At 33.9% G+C, this 21079-nt stretch overlaps 2 protein-coding genes across 2 annotated transcripts in view; both read left to right on the top strand.

The window, feature by feature from the left end:
- Positions 1-7728: 7728 nt before the first annotated feature.
- Positions 7729-9141, top strand: LOC112094354 (putative nuclease HARBI1). Its single transcript, XM_024174981.1, has 3 exons — positions 7729-7812; positions 8293-8527; positions 8618-9141. Exons 1-3 carry the CDS (start codon positions 7729-7731, stop codon positions 9139-9141), a joined length of 843 nt encoding a protein of 280 aa, XP_024030749.1.
- A 4559-nt stretch (positions 9142-13700) lies between these two features.
- The window catches only part of LOC21392538, an 8453-nt gene continuing 1074 nt past the window's right edge, over positions 13701-21079 (top strand). Inside the window, exons 1-8 of the mRNA XM_010112404.2 lie at positions 13701-14116; positions 14244-14354; positions 14474-14566; positions 14799-14866; positions 18178-18256; positions 18635-18750; positions 18848-18952; positions 21004-21079. The exon at positions 21004-21079 is cut by the window's right edge and continues 36 nt beyond it. Coding sequence (XP_010110706.2) covers positions 14483-14566; positions 14799-14866; positions 18178-18256; positions 18635-18750; positions 18848-18952; positions 21004-21079 — 528 coding nt within the window. The 5' untranslated portion in view covers positions 13701-14116; positions 14244-14354; positions 14474-14482. The remainder of the gene's footprint in view (positions 14117-14243; positions 14355-14473; positions 14567-14798; positions 14867-18177; positions 18257-18634; positions 18751-18847; positions 18953-21003) is intronic.

The following is a 21079-nucleotide window of genomic DNA, read 5'->3' as shown; positions in this document are numbered from 1 at the left end:
TGCCCAATATGGTTTCAATACTTGGACAACTCAACCTGAATCATTTTGCACTTGAAACATGTCGTAAAAGGTCTTTCACGACATTAGTCCAAACGTCGTCTATAAAGGGTGTCATAGAATGTTTAAAGCTTTTGACGACATGTATTTAGATGTCATTTTAAATGCATTTAACAACACATCTCCTACTTGCCGTTAAAATCTAATACTATGACATTTAAATTGACGTCGTTTATTCTTTCTGAGACATCTTCTTAGATGTCGTTGAAATATTTAGCAATACTACATAAGTTGTCATCAAAAGATATATTGACATTTGATGAGATATTTCTAATTTATTAGCTTCATAATAATTAAATTCAAACCAAATCCTTTCTACTATTAAAATTTAGCATGAGAGCATATAATGTCAAATATGATATATCATAACTTCTTAAATATTGTCAACAGAATGTCTAAACATAGTATCAAAGTCTACAAAAATTATTCACAGAATGTTTAAACACCATTTGAATTATCAAAGTTTTTGTGTAAATGTTATAAACCCCATATACATATTTGAGCAGTAAGCAAGATTGTTAAGCACTACAATCTTGTAGTTAGGCCGGTAGCTGTGAATTAAGGCGATCGACACCGTGGGATGCGATGAAGTCGAAAGCCACGGTGATGAGGATGCTCTTTGGAGTACCCTTATCAAATCATCTGTAAAACACAATTAAAGATAGTAGCAAGTGCCACAGAGATAGCAGACCAAAAGATGAGGATCACTTCATCTATTTATATCATGATTGTTAGCTTTCATCAGTTGAAATCTATCTGTGTCGGATAGACTTTTTCATCCAATTGAAGTTCTATCCATCGTACACACATTATCACATTATCTTTTTGATTGTCGGCAATCTTATCGTTTCGCTCATATATCATACACATTATATATATACTCACACATAATATAAAAGTTCGTCTGCAACTTTTTTTTTTTTTAAAACTAATCTCACTAGCTTCTTCTTATTAATACATTATGTGCTATATACTATGCAAAGTTTTGAAACCAAAGTCAATGGAAAAATCGTGGGATAATGGAGAGTAGGGCTGCACTAGTTGATATTTTTTTTTTTTTTTTTTTGGTGCAAGCTTATGTCCACACTAGCTGATTTCTCGGACACTTATGGGGCAACTTTGGTGATTTGATATTTGTCTAGTTCTTTTGTGTAAAGTATTGGACTTTAGATTCACATGGTTTCTTTGTTTTTTTTTTTTAATCTTGATGGAAGCAGTGGTTACAGCTAAAATGGTGAAAGTGAAGATTGTTCATGAATTATTTTGTCTTAGGTGGATTTATATAATTCCTAACCCTTTAATTTATGAATGGTATACGCTTTATCATGCAAAAGCTTTTTGACTTCATGGCGATCATAATATACTTAAACTAATGAAATTTCTCCATCCTTTTCCTATCCTTCAAATCTATCCATCAATGTATATGTGTATATATCAAACTTTAATCTTTGCCTTAGGATCAATACTTACTTTAAAACTTAGCCGTTGGATTTATCTTATCCTAATCCTATCTAAATCCTTTTTTGATCAAATCATCTATTATTATATCAACCCAAAAGTAACTGCAGTGTAGTCTTTACACTAATAGTAGATCTTTAATTTTACTCACTGTATGTCATGTGCTTGACAAGATCAAATGCACTATTTCTAAGATTGTTACTATAGAGAATTATCTGTTATTGTTGCTCTTAAATTTCTTCTGAAATTTAATTATGAAAATTTATTAAACTCTCGTACTAAAATACGCCTTAACAGAAATTGTAATTTTGTTTATTAATCTTGTAACTTTACTTCCATACTGAAATTCACAAAATATTTTTATTTCCAGAATTTCATCCCATAAGGTCATAATTTATGAAAATTGAACTTTATACATGACAATTTAACTTAATTGACGCAAATTAAAGAGCCATAATTATAATTTCAAAGATTTCAATTTCATGATTAACTAAGTTATCGAGAAATTTCATTGTCTAAATCCGGATAATTTCCAGGATTCTTATTGTTAAATTTTCCGGACATTATGAGCCCGTTCTCGAATTAGTGAAGTGAACGGGGCCTACATATATCAAGGTCGCAAAATTCTCATGACGTAAAGGAATTGTGATTACAAAAGTGTGAGTGCGGGAAAATTCACCTTTTAAGTCTCGATAAATTTTAAAATGGACGTTTAAATTTTTTGTGTTATTACAATAAGGGAATGCGTGTTTGCTAAATTTAAATTGGGCTTGGTCATTGGTTGGTAACCTGGTGAGTAACCATAGGTAAACAGGCTCATGTAGGCCCAATTTACGTTCAATTTAGCCCAAACTTTTGGGCTATTATTCTAACCTTGGAACAAGTCCATACTCTGGTCCAAAACCTAAAAATAAAACCCTAAAGTCAAAACGACCATTTTATCCTCAATTAAGGTGAAAAGGACAATTTTCCCTTCTCTTGGCTCGTAGCCTTTCTCTTCAGAGTCAGTGGCCGAATTTTCGAATAATATAATATTTACTAATAAATACGGTATTTACCGGTAAATACATTGTTAAACGGTCGTTGGAGTCGGTGGCTGAATTTTTGGATAAATATGATAAATTTTTGGATAAGACAGAGGTGGCAAAGGAGGTTTAGGTATATTTTTGGGTTTAGGGGTAAGGAGAGAGAAAGAAAAATATTCTATAATTTTCCTATTTTTAAAAAATATGTTATAATTTGCTATTTATTTAAAAAAAAATAGAGGTTAGGAGGAAGGAGAGAGGTGGAAAATGAGATTTAAGGGAATTTTTGGGTTTTAATATTGTTGGATACTTGAAATATCAAATTATGTTATAATCTACTATTTTAAAAAAATATGTTATAGTTTACTAAACATTCTACCAAATATGTTATTTTTCTCATTCTCCTTTTAAATTTTTATAAGAAAAACCATTGTAACAAAAACTTGATTTGTGATTTGGATTAACGAAAGGAAGATGCCCTAACTAAAAATGCCATTTTTCAAAAAAAATTACCCCTTTTATTTAAACTAGTTTTGGTACGTGTAATGCACATACTCAATTAACGTAAAATACAAACAACAATAAAACAAAAAAAAAATTATGATTTTTGCTTAGAGATTAAAAAAAAAGTATGTGTTAAGTGGAAGTATACTTGTTCTAACGAAGATAGCACACCTAACTGCACAATAAAGTGTAGAGTTTGAATCCTCCACACATCATCTTTTATTTTTCTTAAAAGTATACGTTAATAGTAGTTTAAGTGAAAAAGATATGTTTAATTATAAAAATACATGAAACAGTCTAATTTATAAGATAACAAAAGAAAAGGAAAAAAAATAAATGAGTTAAAACTTAAAAATAAAAGAAAAAAGTAAAGCACATAACACTCATTGTTTAGAACTACCATATGATGAACAACAACGAAATATCTACTTTTTTATTTACTTAAGATTATGATTAGGATTTAACACGTTTATAAAATAAAATAAATAAATAAAAAGTTAAAAAAAATAAAGCACCAAAAAGGTTATGAAAAAAAAACGAAAAAGAAGGAATATTAGAGCCATGATGGCTCTTTTATATGTGTAGGATAATAATTGTATAGAAGACTAAAAAAAAAAAAAAAAAATTGAGTATGAGCATATTTTTAGAAATTTTATTTTAGTGGGATAAACGGACAATTAAAAAGAAATTTGTGAGAATGACTTTTAATGCACAATATGTTAGAGCACTACCGGAAAGAAACATATAAATAGGATAATAATTAGAAAAAAAATTACGATAAATGAAAGAAAAAATTTAAAAAAAGATAAGTGCGAAGAATATAAAATATTGGGAAAAAAAAAAGAAAGAGGAGAACATAAAAAATAGAGACCTTCTCCGGCACGCTAACATACCGGTTGGTCAAATATTATGTCGGTTGGATCTATATAAAATTACGTAAAAGTAAAAAAATATGCATATCTAATAATTAAAAAAGCCTGACCTACTAGCACATCATGCATATCAAATTCAATTTAAGACGCCGTTTGGTTCATGGATTAGAACCATGAGATTAGAACCATTTTCGATTTACGTGTGTTTTGTGAGAGAAAATACTATAGCGAACTATGAATCATGATTTGAATCAGAGAACGAATCCTCCAATCAAACGGGCTAGTCTTAAATTGAATTTGAGTTATAACTTGAATTGAAGTTATAACTTAAGTTTTTATTTAGTTCTGTACATTTGAGTTATAGTTTAATATGAGAATGTTTTTAAATTTGTGTTTAAGTGGGTTAAAACTTAAATTTATATTTAGATAGTATTTTAATAAAAACTCAACGGTGATGGAAAATTTTAATAGAATATATGAGTGGTATTTTATTCGTCTCTTTGTTGTGAACACATAAGAAAAAAATCATCTCAATCGGAATTAAAATGAAAAAGATGGCATTTTTAAAAAAATATATATTATTTATTAACTTGAGTTTAAATTTAGAAATTTGAGTTGAAGTGGAGATTTAAATTCAGATTTTAATTCTAAATTCAAATTAAAACTCAAATTTAAATTTAATTTTATAAAATAACATGAATTTAAATAAAATTATAACTTGAGTTAAGGTGCAAAACAACATACCCTAAAATTTCCCTAACGTTTCTATTTTATTATTATTATTTTTTTTGGCTAGTGAGCGTTTCAACTCTTTAGATAGTAGTGAAAATGGTCTAAGCCAGAAGGTTTTTTTTTTTTAAAAAAAATGTCCAGAAGGAAAATTCCCGAGTAAAAAAAAAAAAAAAACCTAACCAGAAAAGTGGCCGTCATCTCATCTTCTTCTACAACTCACTCTGAGTCTCGACTTCCCATCTCCTCTCAGTCGGATAAGCAGCGGCGCTCCGGCCCTCCGGCGATCTCCCCTCTGTAAGGTTTTTTCTTTTTTTCCTTCTCCTTCTTTCTTTCTTTCTATTATTGTAAAGCAATTTTTAGCATACATATAGGGAGAGAAAGGGCTTCCTCTTTATCTTCTTCTCCAACATTTCCTCTTTCCCACATGATCTCGCCGCAATTTGTTTCGATTATTGCTCTATCATTTAAAATTTTATTGAAGTCTTAAAATATTCCAGAATCTTTTCTTATTTACGATGATGATGGTGATGATAATCTGTTTTCATTTTTATGTTTTCATTGATTCCTTCATATTCCCTGCTTGATCTCCTACTTTTGGTTTCTGGTTTGTTGGGGTATGATTTGCTTTGCTGCGTCGTTTGTTTGGGTGCTTGACCTTCTGTTTGGAGTTTGGATGTTCTCATAATATTTAGTTACTATTTACATTGCGTTTGGTATGAGAGTTCTATAACTGGAACTATGATTCTGGTTCAAATCTTGTTTGTTTGTAAAAAGTAAAAAAGGTTCTTGAAAACTAGTGTTTGGTTTGGATGGTTGTGGTTTAAGGTTTGAACCCTAAATGTTTTAAATCAAAACCACTTAGGGTGTGTTTGGTGCGTGGATTCGGGTGGTTCTAACCTTGGGGTTCATAGAAGAACCCATGTTTGGAAGCCTAAAATGCTGAGACTGGGTTGGGGTCAGATGGGACGTTTGAGGCCCTGATTCTGGAATCTGGCCACCCCTCCCCCCGATTCGTGCCCGTTGGAACCCAAATCCACTGTTGCGAACGGTGGTCTCCTCTCAATAATGAAGCTCACCGCTCGTCAACTACCCCTCGCGAATCTCCCCAGGCTTTTCTCCATTTTCCCGCAGGCGATCAGAGAATCTCCATTTTCCCGAGCAACAAGCAGAGAATCTCCTCAGCCTTTCTTCTCTCTTTCACCCCTCTTCCCCGAATGAGAAACAAAATGACAAATCGTGTAGCTTTTGTTTGTTGAAAGTTAATATTCTTTTTTGAATCGTGTTTGTCAATGTGCTGCCGTGTTGTTGCACGCATTGTCCTGTTGTTGGGTGTCATGTGCGTGTTTAGATGCCAAGAAGAAACCAAGATGAGAGGCCATTGCATTGGAGCCCTGTTGCATAGGCTTTTCTGCTTGAGAGATTGTATGAATACCACGACCAAAATCACGGTTGGCATCTAGAATTGCGTGACTATAACCAATGGGGAGTTGACATGGCCAAATTCTTTGATGGATATGTTCCCGATGGTGATCGGATTATGGAAAAACGCCGCCGTCTGGGGAAGGTTTACGCTGCGTACAAGATGTTGCAAAACCATACTAGAGTAGGTTGTGATCCTATCACTAAAACTTTCACATGCTCAGAGGAGCTGCGATCGATCTCTATAAGGTAACATGTGAGATTCATTAGTTTTGTAGTTCCCAAAATAGTAAACAAGTTAAAAAATTTTCAAGTACAAACAAGTAACAATTTTAATGTCTTACTAGAAAAACCGTGAAGCCCGAACATTGTTCACTCACGGATGGAAGCTGAATGAGTTGTATTTGGCCACCATTTTCCCTACTCGAATTGGGGCTCTGGTTCAGGGGCATACACCCAACCGTGGGACAAGAGGGAGTGGATAGTGTACCCTCAGAAGATGTTGCTGCTAGGGATGAACAGCCACAACCTGACCTAAATGCCCCTTACCAAACAAGTGATGATGACGAGGTCCGTAATGACCTTGACAACCTCGTCGAACGTTTTCGACAACGAAATGTGACCAATATTGCCTCATCTTCACGTGTGATTCAAAAGAAACAATTAAGGTCAAGGAAATCAAATGACAGTTCCCGTAAGGAGCTACTTGAAATGGTTAGAGACATGTGAGATGATTTGAGAGAAGATATTCGTTCTAGCAAAGATAGCCAGCCGAGTAACAACACTGTCAACGGCCCAAATGAAGTTGAAATCATCTTAACTTCGCTTGAGGAAATGAGAATTGACCCTCGGATGCGAGCCCATGCTTTCAACAAACTTATGGGTTCTGCTACTTGGCGGCCGGTTTGGGGCAGAGTTGGCGATGGCATGAGGCGGGCCTTCTTGAATGACTTTGTTGTAGTGCCACAAACGCCGTTTGTGTTTTAGCCACCTAATCCTTACAACTAGGTGTCGAACCCCTACAACCAGCCACCAAACCAATTCAACCAGCCACCAAACTCTTTCAACCAGCCACCAAACCAATTCAACCAGCCACCAAACTCTTTCAGCCAGCTACCGAACCCCTAAAACCAGCTTCCAAATCCATACAACCAACTACCAAACCCCTACAACAAGCCACCTACTCCTTAGAAGGCGAATCTTACGTTTATCTTGCAGTTTTACGTTTTCTTAAATGGTCCATTTTCCTTTTATGTTTGACCACGGACTACTGTTGTGTATTATGATTTGAGTTTATGATTTTATTAGGTGTCAATTTAATTTAAGTTATTGGCTATTGGTGTATGATATGTACTATTAGAGTGGATGGTTTGGGTAACATTACCCAAACCCACAGATTGTTGTACAATGCTATATTTGAGACTTTGTTTACAATTTTTCATTTGAGTGGAAGTTCGCTTTTCATAGCACCGATACTCTACAATTAGGTTGATGATGCACTCTTTATACAAATGCTCGAATATCATGTATTAATATTCTTGTACATGTTTCTCTATAGGTTTCCATAAAGTAACAGGATGCAAAGAGAAAGATCTTCACCAGTTACTGATAAACGGGACTTGACAATATCCTGCAGACGTAGGAGGTGATATCTTGCCGCCATGGGTGCAGCTGTAGCAACTTATGTTTGGTTAGACTTGGAAAGACGGCCAAGGCATATATCTTCTCTAAGGGGCATAGACAAGGTAAATGAGTTATTAAGAAGCACTGATGAGAAAGCAATGTTTAACAAGGTGCGGATGGAACCACGTGCGTTTATGATTCTTTGTGAAATACTAACTGAGAGAGGTTTGTTACAACCCTCAAACAACATGAACATCCCGGAACAATTATTTGTGTTCTTAACAATCATTTCGCAAAGTCAAACTAACCGTGAATCACAAGATGTTTGGCAACATTCTGGGGAGACAATATCCTAGCGTTTTAGTGAGGTGTTAGATGCTATATGTGCGCTATACGATGATTTCATTAAACCCCCAAATTTTGACAAAGTGCAAGGTTTTTTACGTGGCAATCGTCATAGATATGGCACATGGTTTGATGTAAGTTGTGTTGATCTTTTTTATTGTGCATTTGGTAACCTTTTTTCTATTTAATACATGTTATTAGCACAATACTTTTGTCCATATGATACTTGTGTAAATATTTTTTATATTCTTGTACAGAACTGCGTGGGTGCAATTGACGGGACTCATGTACCTTGTACACCGATTGGTGTTGACAATCCGACAGCTTATCGAAATAGGAAGGGTGTCAACTCCCAGAACATAATGGCAGCCTGCTCTTTCGATATGAAGTTCACCTACATATTATCTGGTTGGGAAGGCTCCGCACATGATGCACGAGTGCTCGCGGATGCGGTTGGAACGCCTAGGTTTAAGTTCCCACATCCCCCGCTAGGTTAGACTTTAGATTGTATTCCTTTTTATGGCTATTTATTGTTATGGATTGTCGCTGAAATTAGAATCTTGATTCGTGTATATTACACAGGAAAGTACTATCTTGTTGATTCGGCGTATGCGAACAATGACTATTTTCTAGCTCTGTACCGAGGCGGGACATATCATTTGGCTGATTATAGAAGGAGAACCGGTGGATTTCAGGGACCTAGAGATATTTTTAACTACAAACATTCATCCTTAAGAAATTGTATTGATAGAACATTCGGGGTTTGGAAGGCTAGGTTCCCTATCCTAAGGCGTCCAAATAATAGTTATCCAATGAAAAAACAAGTGAAGATCCCTGTGGCGTGTGCAATATTACATAATTTCATCCACATAGTTAGTGAAGGGGACCCGCTTCTAAATCAATACTACCGTGATGGTGTACCGGTAAGTGAAATAGATCCAAACAATACAGATGAATTTGATGATGATGACTATGATGGCAATGTCCCTGAGGGGCCAGTTGTAACAGGAGCTAGTGTTAGCCACATAGAGATGAGTCGATTTAGGGATCGCCTTGCAAATGAAATGTGGGTAGAATATAAGAAAAGCTGTGGGAAACAAGTTTGATAGTGAATTTAAGTAATTAGATCCTATATCTATTCTATAAAATTATGTCTCTAACAACTTCCTATTTATGTCCTTATAAACTTTAGAAAATTTTTTGGCTTTGTTTAGTAGTCTTCTATTGTGTATTTGCTTACTTATTTGATGCTGGACAGTCTTTCTTACCTCCTCATGAATGTCGATGAAAGTTCTACCTTTTTTTCCCCTTTGTCAACCATTTTTTTTCCTTTTTTCATCTTTAACTTCTCTGCTATTCATTACAATTTTAGAGTAATCTTTTTTTCTCTCTCCTTTTTGGTTGCTTTTTATATTATATTAAGAATTATATTTGTTATTTACACCCAAACGTGTTTTACACGACCAAATGTTGGTCCTTGTGTTGTTCATGGATCATACTTGGAAAAAAAGACAACCAAACATAAGTTGGAATCACATTTCTAGTTCTACCCATAAAGTAAAAAGCAAGGTTCTGTGATTCATGGTTCAAGGTTAAACTATGAATCATAGTTTTGGTTCAAGGTTTCAAAATCACTATGGTTTGAACTATTACACCAAACGCACTCTTAGAGTACGTTTGGTATAAGAGTTCTAGAACTCAGAATTATGATTCTAATTCAAATTAGTGTTTATTTATAAAATGTAAAAAGTGGTTCTTATTTGATTAACTTAGAATTAATGTTTGGTTTGGATAGTTTTGATTGAAGATTTGAATTGTGATGTTTTAAATTAGGAATCACTTCTGATTTTAAAACCACTCCCTTTGGTTTTGGTCGGTTCAAACTCATGATTCTGGTTCTGGTTTTAGAATCATGATTTAGATCTAAAATCATGATCACGGTTTTAGTTCTAAAATCAAAATTAGAATCACTTTGGTTTGAACTCTCATACCAAACGAAGTCTTAGGTTGCGTTTGGTATGAGAGTTCAAATCAAGGTGGTTTTAGTTTTAGAACTATAGCTATGATTTATGGTTTGAACTTAGGGTCCAAACCATAATTCTAGAACCAGAATCAGAATCAGACGTTTGAACCATCCAAAATCAAGGGGAGAGGTGGTGTTATTTTTTTGGGTGGTTTAGGTTTAAAACATCACATTAGGATTCAAATCTTGAATTAGAACTATCCAAACCAAATATTGGTTTTCAAGAACCATTTTTTACTTTTTACAAACAAACAAATGTTTGAACCAGAATCATAATTCCGGTTCTATAATCCTCATACCAAATGCAACCTTAAAAAATAAAACCACACCCCTCAGAGTTTTGGATGGTTCAAACTATTAGTTTTGATTTCGGTTTCAGAACCATGGTTTAGACTTCAATTTCAAACCATGAATCATAATTCTGGTTCTAAAATTAAAATCACCTTAATTTAAACCCTCATAATTCCATCTCCTCATAGTCCCATTCCCCTAGGCAAACACTCTCTGATTAATCTTTCTTCTCTTTGTTTTTCGACTACATTGTCATTTGACGAAAACTTTGACTAAATTTTGATCTTTTTGACTTTTATGTATCTACTATGTCGTGTAATCTTTTTGTATGCATATATATTTGACTATCTAGCAATGTTATTATACTGTGAACAATATAGCATCTGTTTTGATCTCTGTAAGATTCAGGTGTTTTTATGATTAATTCTTACTGAGATTACATGAATACGTCTCCTGAGTCTGGGTTGTTTAGTTGGGGGATTCGTCTCCTGATTCGAATCATGGTTCGTGATTCGCTACAGTATTTTCTCTCACAAAAAACACACGTAAATCGAAAATAGTTCTAATCACATGGTTCTAATCTATGAACCAAATGTTTGCATCTTAATTACATATCACTTTTATTTATCGCATTCACTGTTCTTCCTATTCATTTACTTTGCCCTATATTCTTGTCTTCTAATAGTTATCCATTATAATCTCTCTTTTTGCAAGTTCATCAGTCTCTTCTTATAAGAGTTAAATATTTTCCTTTATCTGGAGTTTCAACAGTTCTTATCATTGAATTTTTCTTAAGCCTTCAAGTTTTTATGTTATTACGTACTAGTCCCTATTGAATCTCTATTAAAAATCCTTTTACCTAGATTTTTTAATTTTCCTCAGATTGTGCTTACTGAAACAGTTTTCTATTTCATTCAAATTTTAATAATAATAAAAATAACAATGCTATCCTTTGGGAGGTTTTCTCATGATATTTGGTCTTTATCTTATCTAACAGTTCCTACAAATTCAAAATTTAAACTGTTAGTTATGCATACGGTTATGTTAGTAAATTTTCATTTCCAATTTAATTTGGATAATACTTCTGTTTATCTGTCGGTTGGACCCGTTCACTTCGCAGATTCGAGTTTTTAATTCAAGTTAAAATGTGACATTTTATGAGAGCTTTTTACTGTAGCAGAAAAAGCTATATGTGATATTTTCTGATAGTTTTTTACTGTTGAAACCTAAAACTGAAAACTCAAATCGGTGAAATAAACGAGACTTTAGTTTTCTCTCCACACTAATTGACCTCTATTATAAATAAGTGGTTTGCTTATTAACAATCGTATATTTCAAAACTGTGAACGAATAATGCAATATTACTGTTTTTTTATATTTACTAAGCTAATATAGTCTTTTCTTGATAATTATGAATTTCTATTATTTTTAAACAGATTGATTTAATTTATGAATACTCTACCACTTGTATGTATGAATTTTAATGATATATTTAAATTATTAATTAAAGCCGCTCTTTAATTCATATTCACTTTAGGTCGTGTTTGAAATTGATCCCGTTTTTCGAGAAAGAAAAAATAAAAACGTTTCTAAAACGGCATTTGGCGCAATAAAAATAAAAAACAGAAATGAAAATGATTTTTTAGTTTAGTGTAAAATGAGAGAGAAATGAAAAATAACTTTTAGTCGTTTTTCATTTTTTGTTTTTGTTTTCTCATCTCTTGAGTAGAGAGAGAAAGAGAGACATTAATGAGTTTTTTTTACACTGAAAATAATCTCTTGATAAAACTACCAAACACATTTTTAAAAATGATTTCTGTCTGAGATTGAAAATGTTTTTATTTTCATTTTCATACAAAAAATAAAATCATTTTAGAACGAATTCTAAACGCAACCTTAATCTCCTCAACTCTCTGATTAATTATTTTATGTCTTTTAATAATGCTTGTTTTGTTTAATTTTTCTACGTACATCTTAAATATAGTTCTTAGAGCCAATATTCTTTAGTTATTCTAAGAATGTAAAAACTAAATTGATTACTTGTAAGAGATATGTACATCTCAAAATATAGGTGTATATATAGACATGGTTTTGATATAAATTTTTATTGTTTTTTATTTTAATGTTTTTCAAATTAGAAAATATGGATGTTTGTAGGAAAGGTCTAAACAACCTTCCTTTACTTCCTCCCTCATAAGATTGTATCAGTCTTTCCAACACCTCTAAGTTTGTTTCAGTCTAGTCACTATAGTAACTTATTGGAATTTCTTTGTTTATTAAGTTCTCGTTCACTTCGCGGATTTGAATTTTCAATTCGGGCTGAGATGTGACATTTTTTGAGAGCTTTTCACTGTAGCAGAAAAAATTAGATGTGATATTTTCTGAGAGCTTTTTACTGTAAAAACCTAAAACTGAAAACTCGAATCTGTGAAATGAACGAGGCCTAAGATAGGCAATCTTTTTACTCTCTTTTTAATGTTGATTATGATTTATGCATTTTTTTATTTATAATCTTATATTTTTTAGGATCAGCATGATGTCTCCAAAATTTTTTTGATCTTTGTCCTTAAATATGTTTTATTTTTTCTTCCAGTTAGATAAATCTTTTTATTTATTCTTTAACATCACATAATTTATTCTCACTTACTCCTTAGATAGAAAAGACATTATATGGTTGAATTTCTTTTCACCATGAATTGTATCTATTCTTAAATATTTTCTGTCTACTTAAAAAAAAAAAAGAAATGGTCTAGAAGGCTGAAAAAAAAAAAGAGTATGGACATATTTTTAGAAATTTTATTTTTAATGGGACAAACGAACAATTAAAAAGAAATTTATGAGAATGATCTTTAATACACAATATATTAGAGCATTATCAGACTAAAACGTATGTGTAGGATAACATTTGGAAAAAAAATAATAAAGGTAAATGAAAGAAAAAAATTAAAAAGAAAGATAAGTGTGAAGAGTATAATATATTGGGGAAGAAAAGAAAAAGAAAAAAAAGAACATAAAAAATAAAAAAAATCCAAAAACAAACAAAAAAAAGAAAAAACGTTAAGACATTATTTATTTTACTGATTTAAATTTAAAATTTAAGTTTTATTACAGTAAAAAATCTTAAAAATAATTACATTTAATTTTTTTATTATAATAAATTTTTTTTATATAAAATTACATATTAACTCAAATTAAAAATAAATCAATAAATTAAACGAGCTACGCTGCTAAGCGTTTTCACTCTTTTATATAGTTGTGATTTTAAAAATAAAATCAGTTTTAATCTACTTTTTAAAATGTCTTTTTTACCCCTCAAGTAGTTCAGCTTTTCCCCCTTCGTCATTTCTTTTCTCAACTCACGCCTCTCTCTCTCTCTCTCTCTCCGGCCCCCTCTCTGTCATCAACCAACCCTCTCTCTTCACCGGACCCGTCGTCCACTCTCTCCCCCCAGGGTCGAAGATTGATGCTCTCCCCTCTCTCCCGCGCACGACGACGGCGACGTTCGTGTCTCTCCTTTCTCTCTCTCTGCCTCCGGCGAAGCTTCGTTGCTGGCTATAGAGTCCACGCGTGGCGACGACCTCCATTGATTCGTTCGTTCGGCTCAGATCGAGGACGCCGAGGATTTAACTCGTTCTTCTCAGATCAACGACGCCGTGGAGATTCGGTGCCGTTTGTTGATCTCGCCGAGTTTGAGAACATCGATCGACAGGGAGTGAAGACGGTTTCGCGCGTGCCGCCGTGGAGTTGTCGTGTCTTTCTGGAATCGGGTATGATATTTGGGCGAATTTTAGGGGTTGATTGATTTGTTCGATTTTGGTCAAAAGCGGTAAGATATTTGTGCGGAATTGAATTAAGAAATTCTGTTATGCTGAGTTTGAATCTTCACATTTACAGGTTGATTTCATGAGTTAGAGGAGATTAATGACCTACATGATTCTTTACGAGGACATTTAAGAAGTAAAATTTTACGAAATATTCAAGACTTCGGAATAATTTAACACAAAAGTGAGTCTTTGAATGTCATTTTCTTGTTAATTTTTGTTTCATCAAATGATATTTGTTTTAATTTTCGATCTCTAACTCAAACCCTAGTTGATTTGGGCTTTTTGTGTGTGTGTGTGTAGCTTTTTGTGATGGGAATTAGTAAAACGGAGGTTAATTTAAAGAGATTGCTTGCTGCTGCGCCTAAGCAGCAGAACAAGGCAAAGCTTGTTCATGTACGTCCTCAACTCAAACTCTGAGGTTCTATCGTTTTTTTTATTATTTAATTTCCTTTCTTTTGTTTCCTTGGTGGGTCGAGATGATATGAAGTTAACAATTAGCTTTGTTATTGTGATGAGATGAGTTTATTGTGATGAGATGAGATGAGTTTATTTAATTTCCTGTCTCTGTTTCTTGTCTTTGTGCAATGAGATGAGTAAATTGTGATATAATGATGCAATTTTGCAGTATGTTGCCACTTTAAGAGAACTTTTAGAACAACTAGCGGTAGAAAGAACAGTGGAAGGCTTACCGAGGTTGGTCATTCCTTTTCGTTTTATATTTGTTTTTATGAAAGTTATATTCATTCAATATTTTTCAAATGATATTCTTTCAATGGTTGATTGATTAAGAATTTAAACCAAAATGTTTTGTTCGTATTTCTATTTTCAACTATTTTGGGGCTTTGGCAATCACTTGACGGGTTGAAAATATGGGTGAGAAACGTTGATAGAGTTGGTAATCCTTATCAAACTCTTTTTTAAGGCATTGTTTACAGTTTTAGTCTTGCGTGGAAAGAGTTATGGGACATATTGTAATCTTGTGATTACAGATATTCTCTTTGTGTGTGCTTTTTTTTTTTTCAAAAAAAGAAACGAGGACAAAATTTTATTGAAGAAAAAATGGGGAGAAACATTACAACAAAGAAGGATTCCAAAATCCTTTTAAAAATAGGGAAACAAAAACCTATTTAGAAGGATGGCCAATCTCTAACAAGGTCTGAATACAGAAGGTCACAAAATTCCTTATTAGAATGAATCCATAGTGCAATATTCAATTTGATTCTATCCCAAGTGATAATACTGTCCTCCTCACGCCTTTCGAAAATCCTTCTATTTCTCTCCAACCATATTCGCCACCATATAGCCATCATTGCTACCTTCCAAAGAACACTCCTCGTATTATTTTCACCTGCACCGAATGACAATTCTCCCAGCTTTATACAGCTCTTTGGCATCACCCAGATGGAACCCATCTCCTTGAGAAACAAACATCATAATTTGTATGAAAATGGGCAATGTAAAAATAGGTGATCCACCGACTCTCCACTTTCTTTGCAAAGTACACACCAACCTGGAGAAACACAAAGGAATGGATTCCTTGACTGCAAAGCATCGTGAGTATTCAGTTTGCCAAGTAGTGATAACCAACAAAACACTTTAACTTTAGTAGGAACTCGGGTTTTCCAAATAAGATCATGAAATTGGAAGTCCGGGGCAGATTGATTTACGATCAGAAAACTGGAAAAAGATTTAACAGAGAAAAAGCCTGAATTATCAGCCTTCCAAATTCTTCTATCTTGAATTCCTTCCCATCTCTGAAAATCCTCTAAAGCTGATAATAAACCCGAAGCCTCTACCGCCTCCCTCTCCAATAAGTTCCTAGGAAATTTGAAATCCCAGAAATGCTCTTCCCCCTCGCTTTGTCTAGTGGCCTGTAAAAAGTGATTGTGGCTTAGTGACAATCTGTATAAGGCTGGGAACCTGTTAGAAAGTGAGATCTCTTCGCACCATATATCCTCCCAAAATCTGATTATATTTCCGGATCCTACTTTCCATTGAACTTGTTGGAAGAAATCCTCAGCATAGTATTGTATGGCCTTCCAGGAACAATGATAAGTTACTCGATTAGCGACTCTAGCATCCCACTTGTTAGAACTCAATCCATATTTTCCTTTTATCACCTTGTGCCAAAGCGAACCTGTTTCCAACGGGAATCTCCACAACCACTTGCAAAGTAACGCATCGTTTCTTTTGACTATATTTCCTATCCCCAACCATCTGCACACCTTCTCCCAGGCTACTAAATGCTCAGCATTTCCATCATCATAACCCTTCCAAAGAAAGTCTCGTATCAGCTTCTCAATCTCCTCTGCAACTCCCTTGGGAATTTTGAAAAGCGAAGGATAGTTACCAGAAGAGAGGATAATACTGACTGAATCAATGTTAGCCTGCCCCCTCTGGAAACAAAAGCCTTTTTCCAGCCTGCCAACCTTTTAGTAATTTTAACAACCACCGGCTCCCAAAAAGAAGTTTGCAATGGATTGCCACCAAGCAGTAAACCCAAGTACTTTGTTGGCCATTCTCCTATTGAACATCCCATAAGATTTGCTATGGAGGACAGCCTATCTTCTTGAATGTTAATTTCGAAAACAGCGCTCTTTTCGATATATATCTTGAGCCCAGAAACAAGGCAAAAGGCTTGCAAAATAGACAACAAATTGGAGAAACTTTCTTCTTCTGGGATGCTGAAGAATAAGGTGTCATCTGCAAATAGCAGATGAGAAACATGCACATCGGATCTGCCCACTTGCATGGGTTTGAAAAGATACTGATTCACCGCTCTTTCAACTAGCCTGGATAGTGCATCCGCTACTTAAATAAAATGGTATGGTGACAGGGGATCCCCTTGTCTTAGACCTCTAGGTCCTGAAAACTTGCCCCTAGGTCTTCCGTTTATCATAACTGAGTATGAGACCGAAAACAAGCAACGCTGAATCCATTTTCGCCAACGATCTCCGTAGCCCTTTTGTTCAAGCACATAGAAACTTCCCTTTTCGAAGTCAATCTTGAAAACAACTCCTTCCTTTCCTCCGGATCTGTAATCTTCCACCACTTCGTTTGCTATTAGTGCAAGGTCTAAAATCTGTCTTCCGCCAACAAAAGCACCCTGAACCTCCGCAATAGTATCTTCCAAGACATCTTTAAATCTTTCAGCCAACACTTTTGAAATAATTTTGTAAATACTGGTAACCAAACTGATGGGACGAAAGTCACCAATCCTGCAAGAATTGAGTTACTCTTGTTTATGGATACATTGTTGATTTGGTAGTTTACTTAGGGTCGGGAGTTAGTTTTTTGACGACAGTGACTTATGTATATTCTGTTGTTGGTTCACTGTTCCCAGGCTCTTTTAGAGCTAAAAGCTTTATGCAGAAGTTACCATTTTCCCATTTACGTGTGTGACTCTTGCTGATTTTAACGAGTAGCTATGTTAATAGACCATCCTCGGGGATAATCTGTGTGCATTGTACGTCAAGGCATTTGGATAATAATATGTTAACGTTGTCTATTTTTTTATGGATTTATTGAACATTATTGAAGCTAATAGTACTTTATGTGTAAATTTCAACTTGATGCTTATGACCTCTTGAAATAAGTGTCCTTTAAAAGAAACTTAGGGACTTCTCAATTAGTTCTTTTCAGGAAGGTATTATTCGATGTTGGGAAAAGGTCCAAAAGTTTATTTTATTCAAAGATTTCAATTAACATTAATGCTCCATTTCCATCCATCTCTCTCTGATGTGTGTGTATTTGCCTTTTTCTTACCCTTAATTTAATTTTTCAATGATTTATTGTTGAACCAAGATCTTAGAAGTCCAAATGTATGAAAAAAGAAAAAGAAAAAGAAATCCTATCCAATACAACTTTCTTATGTATTTCTTAGACTACCTTCTAAGTGTTCAGTTTATTTTATTTCCAGTGCTTATAATTTTGTATCTGTGTTTTAAAGAGCATAAATTGTCATTGTGGACATAGAGTAGGCTAATTTGTCTGTATACTCTCAGACTTTCAAAGGCTGTATTGAGTGATTATTCAGAGAAGATTGAAGCTGTTGCTTCCAGTTCCAGATTAACTTCCATGGTGGTGCGTGCATACTTAATTGTTGAGCAAATAAAAATCTTTGTTGTTGCCTTTTACTCTTTTAGTTTATAATCCACTACATTTGGGCTCTTTTTCATACACTCCACTGCCACACTCTGTCTCTCCCTTCTCAGTTTCTTCGATTTTTGGATTTCCCTTCTCTGGCAGTTGTTTGTGAATGTACCCTTTTGCTATGTCTGTACATTTAACCTAGGATCCACCCCCCGCCCACCACACCCCCCCCCCCCCCCCCCCCCCCCCTCTCTCTCTCTCTCTCTCTCTCTCATGGGATGATCACACCTCGTTCTGATGTTCAGAGATTAGGTGTTTGCTACTTAAGCGGGATCCAGTTACTAATTATGTTGCTGTTTATGCTTTTAGCCTAGCGTGCAAGATCCCCAAGAGTCTATTGAAGGTATTTCTATTCAAGGAAGTTATCCTGCAGCAGAAGAAGAAAGTCAGATTACCCCTTCTGATGGACTAAGAAGGAGATCTGTGTAAGTTAATTTCTTATAGTTTGATTCATTGGATTTGTTTTAGCTCCATAGTGATTTTTTAGCGTTTATAGTTTGTTTTGTTTGAACCATATTATAGGCTTGCCTCAAATATTGAAGATAAAGCCTATGAGACTACTGATGCTAATTCTTCAGCTCCCATCAAACTGGATTCTGTGGCACAAGCGCACATAGAAAAGCATAGGTACGTAATTTTTTTTGTTTCTTTTCCTTTTATAGCTATCAACGAGTAGCTAGACCATTGAAGAATTTAATCTATAAATGCAATTGAAAACACACACACACACACGCATAATTATACATAGATAATGTCTTGCCAAGTAGAAGTAAGTAGAAACCTTTTGTCTGTTCAAAAAAGAAATGCTAATATAATAAGGTGAATGGTTTGCTTGGTGCCTAAGTAAAATTTCATGTATCTTAATTGCTATTTGTTGAGGGTTTGTTGTAATAATGAAGAGAAAACTTATTGGTTTTAATACTCTTTTAGCACACAAGAACCAGTGGTGTATTATTAAGATTCCAATATCAACATTTTACCATTTTAAGTAGTAGTAAATAAAATTCTGCTGAGCTGTTAGCTCATGCTGAAAGACATTTGAAATGAAGCTTAAATGTCTTTGGTGGGACTTGCTAATTTTCACCTTTATGCTACGGAAGGTTTTGTGGCTAAAAGTTGTGTATTTTCTCTGCTCTTCTGAAAGCCAGCCTACATTCAGGCGTAGACTAAATTATTAGGGGCAAGGATCTTTATTTTTTCCCCTTCCTTTTCTCAGTCACCCGTGAAAATGCCAAGAAATATCGTTATTTGCTGATAGCATCCATGAACATCCACATATGTCATCGATATTTGTGGAAATATTCGCAAAATTTTAAAAAATGAAAATGAAAAAAGGTTGGTCAATTTTTCATCTTGCAAAAATAACCTTATTTGCATACCATTTTTTCCCTTTTGCACTTTAAAACTTTATACTTTTGTGATTTTATCACGAATAGCACTTTAAAATTTAAAATTAATTACAAAAATTCTCCTTAAATGATGTCCCTTGATCTTTAAAACGTAACATCCGTTCCTCCTGAACAATGAAACGGTAACAAAAATGCCCCATCCGTTAAGAAATTTAACAGTTTTTAACACGTGTCACATAAATAATAGTTGTTAAACAATTTAGAGTACAATTACTATTTTATACCTCGCATCCTAATTTTTTAGTCTAATTTACATACAATATAGTTAAAAAAATAAATCTTCTTCACTCCCAATGATACAATTAATGATGGATGTTTAATAATTAAAAGTCTAAATTTAAATTAATTTTAAATTAGTGTTAGATTCAAACCGTAGAGTTATCAAAATACCCCTAAAATAATTAATTAAATGTCAATTTTCGTTAAAAATTTAACGGAGGGGGCTTTTTTATTAATATTTCATTGTTTAGGGGGAATGGATGTTACATTTTAAAAACCGGGGAGCAAAGTGTTACAAGGATTATAGTTCGGGAGAAATTTTTGTTATTAATCCTAAAATTAAATATTTTTGCTTACATGAACAAATCATTAGTTACCTCCTAAACTTATCAAAGAGCAATATCTTGGCAAATGTTGATACCAAGATTAATTCCTACATAATGTCCTCCAACCTCCTCTGAAAGTTGATGAATTCAACAGTTTGAATTCATTTCGATGGAACTGAATCTGGTTTCATTTGGTTTCAAGCAGAGTTGAACGCTTTATTCTTGGTATGCAACCAGAATTCAGCTGCTTAGTCTGTATTGGGTCGGTTTAGACCGGTTCCATAGGTTTTTCATATTTGTTGGACATGTAACTTTTGTCTACTTTCTTAGTGAGAAGTTGACTAGAAAATGGAGAGAATCGAGATTGAATTGCAAAGCACGAACTTGATTCGCTTGGTTAATTGAGTCAGTTTAACAGGTTATACCTGTCACATGGATTGAAGATATTCCTTGTTGGCTAGTAGTAACAGTAACCAGTTGGTCTAACATGTTAATGTTATTAGGTGTGCTAATGTTAACCCTTTGAAAGCTTTTGTTTGAACCTCCCATATATATATATATATATATATAAACTTGTGCATTTAGTATGCAACTTATGTATGTTTCCTCTTCTTCTCCTTTTAATAAATTTCGTCATAAAGAAAAAGGATAAAGGTGTTTCATTTTCAGATTATACGGTTGCTCTGAGAAGTCCTACTAAGTATTTATTCCTCTCCTGTAATAGAAAGCTTCAGGAGGACTTGACTGATGAAATGGTTGTGTTTGCAAGACAACTCAAAGAGAGTAGTCTTTTAGTGAAC

This window comes from Morus notabilis, unplaced genomic scaffold (assembly GCF_000414095.1).
Source record: "Morus notabilis unplaced genomic scaffold, ASM41409v2 Scaffold640, whole genome shotgun sequence".
In the NCBI taxonomy this organism is placed as follows: Eukaryota; Viridiplantae; Streptophyta; class Magnoliopsida; order Rosales; family Moraceae; genus Morus; species Morus notabilis.
The sequence above is the reverse complement of the archived record's forward strand: the minus strand, read 5'-3'. Positions and strand labels throughout refer to the sequence as shown.